Source organism: Epinephelus moara, chromosome 14 (assembly GCF_006386435.1).
Source record: "Epinephelus moara isolate mb chromosome 14, YSFRI_EMoa_1.0, whole genome shotgun sequence".
NCBI lineage: Eukaryota > Metazoa > Chordata > Actinopteri > Perciformes > Serranidae > Epinephelus > Epinephelus moara.
In genome coordinates, this window is record NC_065519.1 from 8,851,987 (window position 1) to 8,870,544 (window position 18,558).

General features: G+C 39.5%; 1 protein-coding gene across 2 annotated transcripts in view; it reads right to left on the reverse strand.

Moving 5' to 3' along the window:
- The window catches only part of sos2 (son of sevenless homolog 2 (Drosophila)), a 51,777-nt gene that overhangs the window by 27,086 nt on the left and 6,133 nt on the right, over window positions 1–18,558 (reverse strand). For both annotated transcript variants that reach the window (XM_050061491.1, XM_050061489.1), the window contains exons 2-5: window positions 4,275–4,400; window positions 3,961–4,092; window positions 3,386–3,550; window positions 3,062–3,268 (exon numbers count right to left, since the gene is read on the reverse strand). In XM_050061491.1, the coding sequence (XP_049917448.1) occupies window positions 3,062–3,268; window positions 3,386–3,550; window positions 3,961–4,092; window positions 4,275–4,400 (630 nt within the window). The remainder of the gene's footprint in view (window positions 1–3,061; window positions 3,269–3,385; window positions 3,551–3,960; window positions 4,093–4,274; window positions 4,401–18,558) is intronic.

An 18,558-nucleotide genomic window follows, 5' to 3' on the forward strand; every position in this document is an offset into this window, starting at 1 on the left:
TACTACTTAGAACCATGATATTTTCATTGGTATCGTACAGTGGGTCCCAATTTTGGTACCGTGACAACACTAATCTGGAGGGGGTTCATCTGCTAAAACTAATGAAAAACTAAACAACGATATTCGGTATTTGGTACTCGGTATTCGGCCAAGCGTTTAATATTATTCGGCTTCGGCCACAAATTTTCATTTCAGTGCATCCCTAGTACGGACTTCCTGTTACATGTAGAATTGATTTTAAGCTCCTTCTCCTCGTAGGGTGGGAGACCTTTGGTGGCCTTAGCAAGCATATTAAAACTGATTTTAAAACTAACATGGGAGTGGTTTTAAGACTCAGATTTAAATTTTAAGTCTCATTTTAACAGGGTCGTCAAAACATCCTTTTATCATCTTAAGAACATTGCTAAGGTCAGACCTTCTCTAACCCAGAATGATACTGAAACACTCACTCACGCTTTTAATACCAGCCGTTTAGACTACTGCAATTTGCTCACTGGACTACCCAAAAAGTCATGAAGAAAACTACAGCTAGTCCAGAATGCTACAGCCAGAGTGTTGATCACATTACCCCACTGCTGACGACACTACACTGGCTACCTGCATCTTTAAGAATTGATTTTCAAGTTATTTTACTTGTTTATAAAGCTTTGAATGACCTTGCCCCTCCATACATCAGAGATTTTCCCTCATTTTATGTTCCAGCCAGATCACTAAGGTCCTCTGCTTTACTTTTCGTTCTCTCTGTATTTCTAAATGTAAATTCAAGACCTATCTTTTTAATCTGGCTTTTAATGTGGAGTAACATTAGTCTTGATTTTTAAGTTTTAACCATTGGTTTTTACCTTCTCTTATCTCTTCTGTTCATTTTTATTCTATTNCTCTGTATTTCTAAATGTAAATTCAAGACCTATCTTTTTAATCTGGCTTTTAATGTGGAGTAACATTACAGTCTTGATTTTTAAGTTTTAACCATTGGTTTTTACCTTCTCTTATCTCTCCTGTTCATTTTTATTCTATTTCATTTATTTATTTACTTGCTCTCTCTCTTTTTATTCTAGTTTTAATCATCTTTTTTGTTAGTTTGTTCTGTTTTGGTTGGTTTGCTTTTTTAATATCTTATTGTTTTGTCTCTGTGTCATTCCAATTTTGCCATGTGAAGCACTTTGGGCTGCATGTTTGTATAAAAGGTGTTATATAAATGAAGCTGAGTTGAGTTTGGTTCAGTATGCAAAGCCTGACATGGGCCAGGGCCACGCTACATTGCTAACTATTGCTAACCTTGTTAACTATATGCCTCCAAGAACACTGCAAATCATCTGCTGCTGGTTTATTGGAGGTTCTCAGCAAGAAGAAGAAGATGCAGCCTTTGTCAGTGACGCCCCAAAGCTATGGAACACACTACCTACATATATATCAGAGAAGCTAGCTCACTAATTATTTTTTAAAGAAAGTTAAAAACGTATCTGTCCATTTTAGCCTATAACTAGCTCTGGCTTTCCTAATACACGTCTGAAACTCTTTTAAAATCTTGCTTGATATTATGATTTATACTTTTACAATTCTATGATTTTAGGAATCAGTTCATTCATGTTTTAAACTCTTTTTAAGTGTCATTTTATATTGAATTGCCTTGTTTGTCTGTTTATGTCCATTATGTCTATTTTCATGTTGCATTTCTTGTGTGACAGGTGCTCTATAAGTAAAGTTTATTAATATTATTAAAGGGAAAGAGAAAAAATACAACTGTCATGCCTTCTCTACTTCAGGTTTAATAACATAAGTCAACACTGTGAGTTCTGTTTGGGTATTTCAAAGTGCCTCCTGATGCTAAATACCAGTTATCCGATTACAGAGGTTCAGCTGTAATCTTTAAATGTTCTTACGCTGGATTTGGCTGAAATTGCTTTGTAATTAGGTTTACAGTTCGCTGGAAACTTGACTGTTTGTTATAAGCTGGCTTCAGAGTGAGCTGGCCACAGTGACTGTATTCAGCACAAGAGCTGGAGCACAACTTTGTACCTTTCATTAGGTAAATAACTCCACTGGGGAGCGATGGTGGGTCGTCTTACAAGATACTATTGATTTTCTTTTCTATCAAATATCTAATCTAATAAAAACACCATGGAGCAGCCATTGTTTTAAACTTACTCTGTTTGGTTTAGGCACACATTAGTGCCTGAATAAAGCGTGCAGGAGGCAAAATGTAATGTGGATTCCATTGCAGCCCCATAGCCAGTTTTAATGTGGTCATAAACAACAGAGTTGCTTGCTGTTTTTTGAATTTGTCTGACCATTTTGGCGTCGGCCATTACCAACACAAGTTCCTGAATCTCGTCATCTCTCCAGTTAGACATTTTCATTGCTGTCTTTGTGTAAATGACCCGTCTTCTTCACCCTCGGATGTTTGTTTTCTCCGGCTTCCAAGGTACATAGTAGAAACGTCATCAACACACCCACTCGCTTGCTGTGAATTCTCTGGATGATTACGTGCTCTATTCCCACGAGGGCTCAACCAGATATTACACAAATTTTGCACTAGGGAGCTGGCAGGGTAAAGTCTGTTTAACGTCTGGTCCAACTGATTCGGACATTTGCGTTCTCACATACAGCCCCCCTGGGTAATATCGAGATAATTTCAGGTTTGCAGTACATGTGTGAAAGAGGCTAAAGAGGTGATAATAATCTGTTTAATTCACAAGATGTTTCGGTATTTTCAAAAAAAAGGTGCTGTTTTTGTTTAAACTTTACAGAGTTACAAGTCAAGCTATTGTTAGCCAACCTATTATTACCATTTCCTGTGGTTGTTACACTGTAAATGCCTGTCTCTGCTTTCACATTAAAAACAACAACAGTTTATTATCAAGAGTAGCTTCACAAATAATCTTTAGCTTAGTGCAGCAATGGATTAGTGTAGTAAAGAGTAACTGGGCTCCTACTGTGACTCTGCGCTGGTAAATATTAAGCATGGGAGCATTGACGTGGGACCACATTGTAAATTGATGTATAGAAATTATGGAAATACACTCTGGCATTTGTGTTTAACTGTGCATGTTCTCCTGACCTGTGGCGTGAAGATTTTGGGGTTGGACAGGAAGTGCTGGCGGAACACTTTGATGATGAGGTCGAGCTCTCGCAGGTACTGCCGCTCCTCCGCGATTTCAAGCCTCACCAGGTCGTCGTACGTGAGCTCCCCAGAGGACAACGGCTCCTCTGTGCACTGAGACATCAAGCCGATGTCCTCCTCCTGGTCAAACATGTCCATCAGCACCTAGAAACAACAAAGCAACTGTCATTTGTGGTGTTTCACATATCCCCAGAACCTGAATCTATCAAACTGGGAGCTGTGTGTTAGTGACAGCTTCCCCTTTCCTAAGAGAATTCTGACCTTGTCCGCGCACATGGACACCTTGATGTCCTGCTGGCTGATTTCATAGTGCCGAATGTTGCCGACATAGTTTCCCGCCAGCTTCAGTATGTCTGCTGATATGTATTCAAGCACAGCCACGATGTACAAGGAAACATGGTAGTCCACTTTATAGCCCAAAACCTCCTGTTGAGGAAACAAAAAGCACAATAAAAACATATTAAGTATTACACACGAGTCAAACAGCATTTCAATATGATTCTTAGTCTCTGTGTGAACCTGCATGAGGGACCAGATCAGTTCAGGGCAATTTGATTAGTCTGAACCAAGCTGTCAAAACAGAGAGCTAAATTGGATTACAAATATTTCCCAGCAACTGCCGTAACTTTCTGGCTCTTGTGTCAGCGCCAGCAGCGTCTTATGAGCATGTGAACACTGCTACAGTCCACAATATGTGGACTGAAGCATACCTTGAATACTCTAGTAAGACTACATGACTTTCTCAAATGTTAAATCCCGAGTTGTTATGAAAGAAGCATCATACTGGAGTGTAAAGTGATTGATGGAGAAACTGTTGGCTCTTCAGGAGTCTTTACCTTGAGCAGTGGGTGTATCTTGTCCACAGGGAGAAGTAAGGGGTTTCTCCTCTTGCGTTTCTCGATAGCTGACTGGGCGTCAGCAATCGCCCACTTATCTATCGGGTGGGGAAAGGTTTTCTGGACGCGTTCCTGGAAAGAGGAAAATTACTGTCTTTAACACTTGATAAATTTGGAAGCATTAAGATGATTGAAAGCTGCAAACATTTAGTTGGTTATTGGGAACGCCGCTGTGGTTGCACGTGTTTCCAAACTGCATTCTGTCGATTTACAACATATGAATTTATGATTAGATGCTGAGCGGAGTGCCTCACCTCTACGTCCTGCACGGAGCGAGGCTGGGCCACACACAGCATGTTGAGCAGCTGCAGGATCAGCTCCTCGATGTGCTGCAGGGCATCCTCCTTCGCCGTCAGGTTTGGGTGGACCTGCTTCTGTACCTGGAAGTTAGAGACAAATGTGGGGGGAAAAAAACCAAAAAAAAAACCATGAGTGACAGATACAGCAAGATCATTGACAGAGTATTTTTAGGGTTTGATTTTGGTTTTCTAAGACGCTTTGTTCTGCACCGCTCACATGATGTCAACTGAAATTGTGTAATGTGTGAAAATGATGGTAACACCTGGTATGATGCACCTCAGTTAAGCTCCGGCCACATTCAGTGACGTCAAAACAGCAAGTACAGACAACAACTGATTAAAGACCACATGGTCTGCCAGGTCATAGAGGTGGCTTTTGCATGTTTCAGCCCATTAACTACAAATTATACTTTAATATTTCATGGTAATTCCATTTATTTCACAACAATGTGGAAATCAACTTGCAAAGGCATGAAACCTGCGTGATTTAAGCAATTCATCGCAGTCAACATTTGGTTGCTTTCATTTCATTATTACCTGGAAATACACTCACTGCAGCAGGGAGCATTTAGACAACACATGTTGCAATGTTGCTTCAAGGAAGTTCAGACATCTAAACATTTGCTATCAAACAACAACCTTTTCAAAAGGCACAGTAAATAAAAAAAAATTCCAAGTTCTTTCCTGTGTCCCTGTATTAATTGATCAATTTCTCTTTTAAACACACCGCATACATGTCAAAAATCATTTTAGGGTGTTTATATAATAATGCTCTCTTCCTCTTAAACTATAATTACAACTCTATGGTTGTATGCCTCTGCACACCAGGCAAGTTTCTCTCACATTTTACACTCATGTCCGTAAAAAGGATGCTCCACACGCATCTTCCCCCAGCAGCACAGAAGATCTATGCAATCAGCACAGTTTCAAGATTCGTGTCACCAATTCAGGATCCAACCAAATGTTTACCCGTCTGTTCCTGAGATATGACATTGAGTAATGGCCAGAAAAGTGTTTTATGCAGAACATTATGACGTCACAGTGAAGCTGAACTTTGATCTTGTGGATATTAAATGTCATCACTTCATTATTTTATCCTGTTAGACATTGTTATTATCATAATTAGCATAGGAATTCTTGAGTTATGGCAAATGACAAATTCTGTGAGGTCACAGTGACCTTGACCTTTAACCACAAAATTCTAATCAGTTTATTCTTATGTCAAAGTGGACGTTTGTGCCAAATTTAAAGAAATTCCCCTAAGGTGTTCTTCAGACATCACATTCAAAAGAATGAGACAGATGCAAGGTCACAGTGACCCTGACCTTTGAGCACCAAAATCCAACCATATCATTGTTGAGATCGAGTGAATGTTTGTGGCAAATTTGGCGTTCTTGAGATACCATGTTCACAAGGATGGGACGGTCGAATGGGCGGACAACCCAAAAACATGGTGCGTCCAGCCACAGCTATTGCCAGCACAGAGGCATAAAAAAACAATGATTCAGATGACTCATCCTGAACATTGGGGGGGAATATATAGACAAATTTATCCGATCAAACGCAATTTAGCTAACTAGCTAACCCTTTCTATTACATAAAACTGCTCTTGAACTTTAGCTTCTAGCTTTTTGTAGCTAGCAGAGCGATATCTCTGACACGACTGACACACTTTAAGCATTTCACGATGACTTTAACGACAGAAAACAACCATATTCCCACTTTGGCATTACCTGCGGTTACATGGAAAATATATCTTAAATCGTTCTGATTACAAATTCCAATTTAACTGTTTCCATGGATGTTAAATAAAGTGATCTGATAAGATGTGTGTTTACATGCCCCAAAGTATTTAATCAGAATATAAAGCTGACTTTCTTAAAGCAGTTCCGCCTGCTGTGAAGCGTCTAATATAACAGAAGGAAAAGGAAGGGTTTTTTCCAACCTTATTGAGAAAGTCCAATTCATTCTTAAGTCTGGAAAGAGCAAAAGTTGTTCCGCCAGTTAATACAATTTAGCGGTAACGTAAGTGTAACCCAGGTTATTTTCTGCAGCTGAAAATTACAGAGGTCCCCCTAAAGATGTCACGTGCAGAAAGGGGTTGGAGAAAACATCAATACAGTGTAGTACTGCAATATTTTGTGCACCAACCTATCGACATTTCATCATACAAATTATTAATGTTGGAAATACAAATTAAACTCATAGTAGTCTACTAGAATTGTAAAATCAACTGCTTTTTCAGTCCACGAGATACATGTTGCTGCAATAAAATTGATTGAGGTGAGATGAACAGACTGTCAACACCTGTTTTTATCTAACATGATAAAGTTTTCAAAGGTTGTCCTTAATTTGGTGTTGAAAAAAGGTCATAAATTGCAAAATATATTCCTTTGCATACTGCGAAACATTTAAAATCGCAATAATACTGCATCATGACCCCAGTATGGTGATATCGTATCAGGGTACTTCTGTTGATTCCCACCCCTATATGCAGACTATTGATATTAATTACAATGTACTGGTGTTCCATAAACGTCTCAAATGCATGCTAGTGCTACGGAGAGCAATAGACAATCATTATGTCCAACAATGGCACAATTCAGCCTGTAGCAATGTTACATAGGGCTACCGTTTCAACATCAAATCATATATTTATTGATCACAGCACTCACAAAAGAAAGCAGCACTAGTGAAGTGCTAAATATTTTTTTAACTTTATGAACTATTCTCAGAGGGATGCTCATAGAAGCAGCTGTTGCAGCATTTCATGTGCAGAACACAACCAGTTATGTCACCTGATGTTTCCCCAACATGGGGGAAATATGCACAGAACCAACCAGAGAGAAAAAACAGATTATGCGATCAGATTTTCAAAAGTTCACACCAACCCTCTCAACTCAATCAAGCTAAATCCGACTTGTCTCTTCCAGTTGAGGTGGTTACATGAGACATTTTTATTTTGACTGGGCAATGATTCGAACTATTAGTGGAATACTAGGGTCTATGTAAATGCAACAACTGTTACTTCAGGACTGGACTGAACACTTTCTATGAATGCAAAGCTGATTGTGGACACCTGAGAACATCTCTTTGATGTTAGCGGGTCCTTGAATGCACCACGGCAGAGTTTTCAAAACTGTCCCTACTACCATAAAACTAAATGAATTAATTCGAAGGCAACTAATTGTTCACTGTGAACACTGTGTCTCTCAAGCAAGTTTCAAGTACGGATGTTCTTTTTGGGTTTTTTTACTGGCAGCCTGGAATGTAGGAAACCAATCGAAAACATATGAAACACATGAAATGCTTCGTCTGCAGTAACGTGAAGCATACAAGATTTGTCACTTTGGGCCAAAGCACACAAATCCACCAGCATCTTTGTGTAAAATCTGGCAGCATAAAACAGCAATCCACTCTCCATCAAGGCAATTATTCAGCCTCAAATTAAGCTGCGAGACATTTCAAAACAATAAATCTGTCAACAGATACCATCTCCTTAAAAAGAGGGGGGGAGACACGCATTTAAAAAGGTCTCCTCTGCTGATTTATGAAGTCACTCTCAGCAGCGGGACTCCTGAGGGTGGAACCAGCCTGACAGAAGGTGTGGTTTTAGGTGCAGACAGCAGAGAAGGTGTGGCTTCATCAGGTCTACTACTGGAAGGAGAAGAACACCCCTACCCCCTCCCAGCAACCCTGCAACCTCCCAAAAGTTGTCGTCATTCGGGCCGTGCCCTCTTGCAGGAATGCTGTCAGTTGAGATACTATTATAGCACCCAAAGCAGACGTAGAGGGGGAGAAAAAAAGGCTGTGGGAGAGAAGGAGAGGAGAGAGGTGGATAGAAAAGACAGCCTAACATTTACTCTCCACTCACAAAAGCCAGGCCTGTTCACATGCTAGTGATGGAATTACCCTGGCATATAGTAAAGTGGGGCATTATGATGACAAAACATTGCCCCCGGTTGAAGGAATGTGAGAGGAGAGTTAAAAGGTCAGCGCAGACCGAGCTTCATGCATTCTTGTGCTCTGACTTAACAGAGATGCAGCGACAGGCAGGATGTCCCCTCCGTCTCAAGTTTGAGTTCAGTTGTTGAATTTGAAGGTGACATTCTCACTCGGGGGGGGGGGNTTCTCACTGGGGGGGGGGGGGGGATTGTAAAAGACCCCCTTGTTCTCCTAGATCTGTTCTGGATTCAAATACTTATTCATTAACCACATTCAGATGCTTCTTAAAACAAGAGGAGCTGGAAAATCTGAAGCCCCAGCTCTGGCCCCGTTTACGTTTCTCTACGTCATTTCTGTTTTGATGCACACTCACAAGACTTAACAGTTAAAAATAAGCCACAAGTATAAACTCAACTCGGAAAAAATATATATCAAAGCAGAAGTAGGTTATGAGATATATCCTCTGGACCACAAATAGGCACTTCACCAAATTCCACAGGACACCAGGAGCTGTGAGTCACCACACTGAAACTACGGGGGTTTCCCCTGACTCCATTCACAGAATAGTTGGCCCGTTTCTGGGAGGCCCACATCCAACAAGTGTCGTCTATCTCCAACAATGTCAGGATAGGACGCACAGAAACAAAAATACACAAATCTCAATGTAATTTGAATAAAAACATAACAGAAAGTGAATTCAAATAAAACTCATGTAACTGTAGCACTGTTAGAGGGAATCAAATGGAGCAGCTGTATTGTATTGTTGTACAACAAAACAAAGTGCATCGTAAAAAAATCTTTGGCTGCACGGGTGACGTAAAAGACTAAAATGCAATTCTGCTCCTCTGATCTTGTCTAATCACACACAGAGCTAATCGTATGTGTCTCTGTGTGTGTGTGTGCGTATCTGTTTATCTAGCAGTGATACTCGGCTATTCCTAAAATAATACAGAAAAGAAAATAGACCAGACGCCGAAACTCAGGGAGGATTGGCACTGCAGCGAAAGTCTTGGCTCGCTGACAGAGCATCTACCAGCTTCAACTTTGAGGAGTATCCGCCTCCTGCCTAAAAATGAACCCGACAGCAACATAGCTCCAATGGCCGGCTTCCAGGCTTCGTAGCGTTTCGCTACACATCTGCCTCTAGTCTAAACTCAGCGTTCTAACCAAGATGCGCTCTCGAGTACGGAAATTTGGCACCAACTGATTTAACGTGAATTGTTTCTCGGTAGTACCAACATAATTCAGCCGAAACACTTAAAAGTAGTGAGTTCGCTGCCCAAAAGTCACTGATTCCAGTTTCACAAATAGGAATAATTTTTCCGGATTTTTTAGTTTTTCTGTACGAACAAACTGAATATCTTTAGGATTTGGATCCATCTGCAAAAATTTTGATGAACACTTGACCAATTTTTTTTGTTAAAGCGACAAAAGATTTTATACTTCCAGCTTCTCAAATGTATTATAGTGTCCTTAATTTATACTGGGACTGGCACTATATTAGATTTTAACTATCCAATTATCTTGGCCAAAAGAGTTCAGGAAAACAATATTATGATGGTATCTATAGAAAATCTGACACAAAAAATGCTATCAATCAAATTCATCTTCAACTTCGTAAATAATGCATTTTGGTTCTTTCGTAGCAAATAATTTACCTGAGTTTAGGGAGGTGGTTTTGTACCATAACTGTACAAAATCGTACAAAAAGAGCAATTACACATAATATTTACTGAAAAAGAATTCAGATGGCATTGGGGGAGGAAGAAAAAGTAACAGTAAAAAAAAAAAAAAAACCTGATAATTTAAGAGGCTCTGGATTATTTTCATACATTTATTATTACCATGATATTATTTTTAATTCTTAAAGATCACAGTTATCGTCAGCACAGGTATACTGTGACACTCCAATCTTATAAGATAATTACCTGAATATCTTTGGACTGTTGGTGGAGATAACAAAACAATTATTTACTTTTGACTTTTGGAAATTGTAAATGGGCATTTGTCCATGTTCTAGACCAAATGATAAAGCGAGAAAATAATCAGCAGCCTTATTGATGGGAAAATAATCATTAGTTGCCACCCTACCTGCTCAGATATTAAGTTAGTGGAAAAACACTGGTATGGAAAGCATGATTTAATATAATGTACACTTTAAGATATCTTCTGAGCGAGTTGCTCTCTGTGAATCTGTCAGTTCTGCTCGATGACGACGTCTAAGTTGAGGCCTGAAAGCAGAGCTGGGCCATGTGCAGGTATGACTGCGGCTCAGAGTATTTACAGTACCACTGAAACTCGATCCTAATGGGTGATGGATGCAACATGGTCTAATATAGTTGGCAGCGGACACTGAAGTAAGCACGAGCAAAGTGAAAGCAAGTGAGTGGGGGAAAAAAATATCAGGGGAACTCCTGAATTTGAAAAGCACTCGAAACATCAGAGACAAGGCGCTGTTTTTTAAACTATTCTCTTGCAGAAGCACCTCAGAACATCCTCTTCATTACTTTGAAACTGAAATCTGACTGAAGACAGATTCAGAGGAATTTTGTGTAATTACCACCCATTTTATGCACTGCAAAATGAGCTTGTCCAGCGCTGAAACAATTAGGCAATCAATAACAATTCAAATAAGTCAATCAACAGAAAATGAAACAAACTTGATAATCCATTAATTGTAATTTATCAAGCAAGAGACACCACTTATTTACTCAAATGTGAGTTTTTGCTATCATTCTGTTCTACGTTATTGTGAAGATGTTTGGCAGTTGGGTTCATTGGCAGTAAAATCTTCTATCATAGGCAGCTAATTATTTTTAGCATTGATTTTTCTGTACATTAGTTTCTCAATTCATTGTTCGATGTTTAAAATGTCAGGAATTTGTGACAGGCAGTTCTCACAATGTTCGGCACCCATACGTTTACTTTCTTATCACAGAAGACTAACAACACCAGAAAATGTTGACAATTGAGAAGCTAAAACAAGCAAATTTTTTACTTTTTTTGCTTGGAAACACAAAACAAAATACATAATTGATTAATGGAGTATCAAAATTATTGTTGACAAAATATCTGGCAATCAACTAACTAAATAATTGACAGCTTGCTTCAATTGTATAACACTATATTGATATACATCTTCACAAAGCCAAATTACCTGGGAATCAAGATAGAATTTTGAATGAATAATAACTATACGAAATGTATGTTTGGGCAATTTTAACACCTGGAATATCAGAGCACCTCTTCAAATTGATGCAAAAACACAAAGCATTCATTGATTTACAACACACATCTACATTGATTTAATACACACAGATGTTAAAGACATAGTTACCTGAAACCGTACGTCGATAAACTGATGTGTTGAGACGTAATCAGCAACTGTTTTGATCACTAAATAATTGTTTTGGTCAATTTTCAAGCAGAAATGCCAAATATTTGCTCGTTCTAGCTGCTCAAATATGAGCATTGGCTGATTTGCTGGAGCCTATCCCAGCTGACATTGGGTGAAAGGCGGGGTACACCCTGGACAGGTCACCAGACTATCACAGGGCTGACACATAGAGACAGACAACCATTCACACTCACATTCACACCTACTGGTAATTTAGAGTCACCAGTTAACCTGCATGTCTTTGGACTGTGGGAGGAAGCTGGAGTACCTGGAGGAAACCCACGCTGACATGGGAAGAACATGCAAACTCTGCACAGAACGGGGTTCGAACCCCTACCCTGGGTTCGTAAACGCGATAATTTGATGCTTTTCTTTGACTTAAATGATAATAAACTGAAAGCTTTGAATTTTTGGACTGCTGGTCGGATAAAACATATCATTTGAAGACGTCATCTGTCAGCACGTTTCACTATTTTCTGATATTTTATTGACAAAATGATTAATCAAGAAAATAATGGGCAGGTTAATTGATCATAAACGAACTGTCGAAATGTATATTATCTCATGGCATATACTGTCACTACCTCCTTAATTTAGTATCTTATGGTTTTATTTGACTGTTTATCTAAACCATTTCAAGATGTCACCTGGGCTATTAGATTGTGACATTTTATAGACGAAACAATAGTCAATTAATAACAAAATAATAGTCTACGGATGAATCAATACAATACTCAGTTGCAGAGTTACTTCTCTTTGACCACTACATGTAGGCAGAGACATTAAAACGAACAGTATCTGGATCATACGTAAAGCTTTGATGCACATCCTCCTGTGCCATGTTAAGGTGTTCAGTTTCATGGGTCAGCTCCATTAAGAAGGGAAAGGCTAGTATACAGGAAGTCCCAGCGCTCGCTCACTCTCCCACTCTCCCTTTCGCCGTCCACAAACCCCCCTCCTGCCTTGTTCTCTACCCACACAGAGCGAAGCCCCCGGGGGAGAGCAGATCATAGCAGCAGACTGAGAGGTATTGATGTGCATGTACGAGGAGGCAGCAGCAGCGGCAGCTTCAGCAGGCTCATACTACACACAAACTGGATCAGAGCCAATAACAGAAGAAAGACAACCAGGATTCACACACAGACAAAAACTACCAGGAAAAATCCAACTGGTCGGTGTTTCATCCACAGAGTCTGACGGCAACATCCATCTCTAGCTACGGTGCAAATATCAGACCACACAGTGAGCAGGAAACTGATCCATGGATGTGCTAAATGCCACTGTCAGGTTAATTACACACAGGATTGTCCTTAAAAAACAGACTGATGGCTCTGCACCATCACCAGAACTGCAGCATCATTAAACCAGTGCTGAGACGATAGGCAAAGTATTTGATCTGCTGATGACAACTTCAGTTATAGCTTCGAAATTCGTGCACATCAGATATAGGGCTGTAACTTATCATTATTCCATTATGGAATAATGTGCAGGTTTATTTGTAGTGGTTGTTTGTCAATGGTTGATTACTGTTTGCTTGTATTACAGTGTTTTCTTATATGTTTTATATATTAAACCCCTAACCAAGGTCAAGGACTGCAAATTAGCTATGACTACCAACATTTAAAACTATTTTCTCTTTTAATTAATCCATTGTTTCGTCTATAACATGTCAGAAAATAGTACGGCTAGGCAATATGTTGATATCGTTTCAATATCACGGCATGAGACTAGATATCGGCTTAGATTTTTAATATAATTTTAGCGTAAGTGTCGTCTTCTCCTGGTTTTAAAGTCTGCATTACAGTTAAGTGATGTCATTGAACTTACAAGACTGTTCTGGCTGTTCTTTTATTTGCCTTTACCCACTCATTACATCAATATTACTGATGATTAATGAAGATCTGATTGTGTAAATATTTCAGGACAGCACAAACAATCAGCCCTTCAATATCGTCGCAATATCATTATCAAGGTATTTGTTAAAAAAATGTTGTGATATTTCATTTTCTCCAGCCTTAGTTTGTTTTATTACTGCATATATTAAAGTGTTTTCTTGCATGTTTTATCCCTTAAAAGCCTAACCAGAGACAAGATCTGCAAATTAGCTATGGCTAGAAGTCCTGTGTACATTCCACTGGTTGCATTTTATATTAAAATGGAAGAAAATAATAAAATATGTGTTGTCTCTGTCAAATTAGTGAATAAAATGAAACAAATTTAAAGATAAAATTTATTTTCTGACTTAATTTATTAATCCTTTAGTTAATAAAATGTCAGAAAATAGTCTATTACAAGGAAATCCAAAGCCAACTTTCGATTTTCATAATTCCTGTATTCATTTATCACTTTTTATTGTTTTCTGTTTGTTCCTTTTGTGTAAAATCCAACAAATAGTCCAAAACCAAACCAAAAAAAAATTAAGTTTGTAATATAAAACAGAGAAATACCCAAATCTCATAACTGGAAAAGCTTTAACTCAAAAATTATTAGTATTTTTGCTTGAAAAATAACTTAAAACAGTTAATGGATTATCAAAATAGTTGCCAATCAAATAATCAACTACTTGTTGCAGCTTTAATTTGAAACTTTCTTCTGTTTTATATTATTATAAATTAAAATAATTTACGCTTTTGATTGATGATCAGACAAAACAAGCAATTTGAAGACTTCACCATTGTTATAACCATTTTTTTTATATTTCCAGGAAAAGGACAAAACTACAAACTGAATTTTTGAAGTAAAAAAAACAATCAACAGAATAAATCAATAATGAAAATTGAATTGCAGCCTTATATAAGTGTGCAGAAGACCCAGACCACACACGGAGCAGAAGTGGTCTAATATTATTTTTCTAAAAACAGATCCAAGAATTAACTCAACTGTCAGAGGGATAACAGTGCAGGACCAGACAGACAGACTGTCTGCGTAAAAGACCACTTAATTTCATGCAATTTTTAGCATGTTTATTAACTCCTTTTTTGAATCTGTTGGCATCATCACCTCAAGGCATCTGTTGCAAACAGGGTCATGAAATAAGTGTGTTAGTTACATACTGTACATTCACAGAGTATCTTATAACCAACGCTGTGAACATGCTCTGCCACACCACGCTGACATAATGAGACCTGACAGAAAACAATGGAGCAGACTGTGTCGCTCACAAGTGAAAGTTAGGGGGGGAAAAATCTGATCGTTCAAGTGGAAAAAGTACACACAGCGTTTCTCCAAATCTCTTCGAACCACAGACGTTTTTACCTCAAAAGAAGATTTTATTACCCCGAAAGTGCGACATCATCAAAAGTATTAGACGTGGAAACTGACATGTTTGTCGCTGCCAAGCTGACGTAGCGAGGAGCTGATACACGCACACAAGAAACAAAAAGCAGCTCAGATTCTGTGTAGTAACTCAATGTAAAGATGCAGGTCACCTTTTTACTCAGCTTGCACCGTGGTAAAAAAAAACAAAACATGCATGTCTCAACACACACACACGCAGAGGGATCAGGTGTTGTTGTGTGTGCTGGTGGCAAAAGAACAGAAAAGTTGGAGGTAATAATAGAGGCCGGACAGTGTTAATACAGGGTTAACATTTCTAATTCAATTGATTATTCTCCTGGCTGTGTATACAGGGCTGCATCAGGCTCAGGTTGCAGGTAATGTGGCTAGTGTGTGTGTGTGTGTGTGTGTGTGTGTGGGGTGGAGAGGTGGGGGTGGGGCTTGTTATTATACCCGAGTATGTGTCACTGTTTGTGATTCATGCCATGACATCATCTGCCATTACAACCAGACTGTCTGGGGAACCATAGGGCAGAGATCAACTCTGAGACAACAGGCACACACACACACACACATTAAAAACACACAAACACACACACCCACACACACACACATAACACGCATGGCACAGACATACAAGACACACACAAAGACAAAGAGACATAAACACAAACAGAAGCACAGACACATGCGCCAAGACACACTGTAGACGACAAAACAAACACACACATGTCCACAACCAGGAAATAAAAATTCACAACCACACACACACTCACACACACTCCTGACATTTAGCTAACCCTCTTCACATTCACATCATCGAGACAATGGCTGGTGGACGTGCCGTCGACAGCATGTGGCCTCGCTGTGACCCCAGTCTGACCCGACCCAGTGACCCCTGCCTGCCTGCATCCACCCATCCTCCGTCTGAACCCCATCTGAGGATGAAGTGATGTTCGCTGGCTTGATTCAATAATCTGGGAAGGGTGGAGAACGTGTGTATTAATCAGCCCGACTCTGTGGACGGCCCGGGGCTGGTGCGCAGGAAGTGCAACCTGTTACGAGGAGCATCCTGTCCAATCAACACACAAAACTCATCCAGAGGACATGACAACGTGATGCATGAGAGTGACAGGGTTTAGAGTATGTCACTTATTCTGTAATATTTTTAAGTCAGCTTTAATTGAAGAGGTGACAGCTGCTTATGGTGGAGCTCTATAGCGGTCACTTGCTGCTTTTCTTTTTTCCCCTTGTTTTTATTCCTTAGATTTTTGCAGCAGAGCCAAAAAAACAGATCCACATGCCCAGAATTTAGGAATTAAAATCTGCAGAGTACCAAATATCAGTAAAATGTGAAGGTAAATTGTCAAAATGGCCATCAACTCTCCAAAGTGAATACTGCATACAGAGTAGGGCTGCCCCTAAATAGTTGACCAAACGTTAGTCGACCAGAAAGCTCATTAGTCGACAGTATTTCATTGGTCGCTTAGTCGCAGAAAAACAAAACAAAACAAAAACACATGAAACTGTATTAGGAGCTGCGCCTTGTCAAAATAAATCAACACCTATCTGACTGGACCATGTGGGAATTTAATTTGAAAGGACAGACACAGGAAGTGTCCACGCTCAGCAGTCAGACAGGAGTCAGGTTAATTTCCAGAGCTGGTACCTGTGGTTATCACACAGGCTAGTTAATAACATGTCGGGCAGGAAATCCAAAGTGTGGGATCATTTTGAGAAGGTGAAGGACGAACCCAAGGTGATATGTAAACTCATCTTCATTGGTCGACTACAAACATGACGTATCATCTGAAACATGGAAGTAGCTACATGCCCATTAGCCCACAGCGTCATTAACAGGCGGCTCGCTCAGTGTGTGACGTGCACTTGTAGATAAAATATAGGCCTATATTAATGAAGGGTCATTAGTACGGTTTTGTATTTCTACAGTGTTAACAATGTTACTGATACTATTCTTTCTCACACCTTCAACTCAAACCATTGTGTTGCCCCGCCCAAAATATACACTTTAATTATCAAATTAATATGGTAAACATGCAGGCGACTAGTCGACTAATGGCCCTAAATGACGACTATTGATCGACTAGGAAAATGCTTAGTCGGGGGCAGCACCACAATGCTTCATTTGTAACAGTACATTGTGAAACGTTTTACCTTTATCAAAAATTGCAGCTACTGAGATTTGAATTCTGCACCTGGCCATATTGCGATTTCGATAATATTGTGATTAGCTATGATCAAATAAAAACTTAAAAAATGAAATGGTTCCATTTGGGGTTAAAGCGCCAACCATGAACTGCAACGTCTCCAGCTGAAGTGCAGCAGAGGACCTTTGTGGCATTACATAATTCCTTATCTCTTCATCCACTCACTTCCTGTCATCTCACTTCTGTCTACTTGATAATAAAGACATTAAATGCCTAAAATCTATCTTAATTTACACCTTTACACACAAAAATGCATTCCCAAAATATCCAACACAGCTCTACCAGTAGCTCTACTGAAGTAGTTATAACCTCCTTTATCTTACAGGGATTTAATTTAATGAACACATGGAGTTGCACAGACAAATTTCTTTTTGTGTATAATACTGCCAAGTGAGCTCAGACAGCAGAGTCGCTAAAGTGAAAGTTTTTTTTACCCAGCTTGACGACAGATCAAAGATGAGACAGATATGAGGTGCTAAAAATAGACTGACACATAAATAAACACAAGACCTGACCTCTTTATGGGACAAGGCACTTTGTATTTGTCTTATTGTCATAGTTAGAAATACTTTATGAAGTCTAGACTCTAGATCTTTGGCAACTCTTGAGCAGTATCTGTTATATTTGGATTGGATCTCACACAGTGGTGCACCAGAGTGGAGGCTTGTAGTGAGTGACAACATCTCTGTCTAGCCTGGCAGCATAACTGACTAAAGTAAAAATAGAAAGACCTGAGGTATGAGTTTTAACCTGTTGTGAAGTCACCCTGTCAGATTTTAACCGACTACTCAAGCCGAGAGATGAAAGAGGCAACACACACACACACACACACACACACACACACACACACACACACACACACACACACAAAGCATGCTTGTAACCCGACCAATCACAGCTTTAAATGTTGGCCTGTGAAGCCCCGTGAAGTCAGCAGCATCGTACTGCGCTAACTCAACATGGCAATGGAATGAAACTGTACCCAGCGAAGCTCTGGCCTTTCTCTTGATGCCAGTGAAACAGCAGACCCGGGGAATGCACAGTTATTATCAACACCGGCATGTCGGAGGATAAATGACGCTCTTGCATAGCACCGGGCACGAGCCGCAGTGATCAAGAATAGCCGGGACACTCAGACGCTGCGGGGAGACAAACACTGGACTCCTATATGGTGAAATGTCAACGACACAGACAGAAACACAGACGGCTGCACGTGTGTTAGCATGTAGTGTTTTCCCATTTACTTTGGACAAAACTGACTTACTCTATTTCTATGTGGACAATATAAACCTTTTTTATTATTATTATTATTTGTGTGCTTTATGCGTACTCAAGAGATGACAGGAAACAAGAGAGAGAAAGGTCTACGGCCTGATTCAAACCGGGGTCGTTG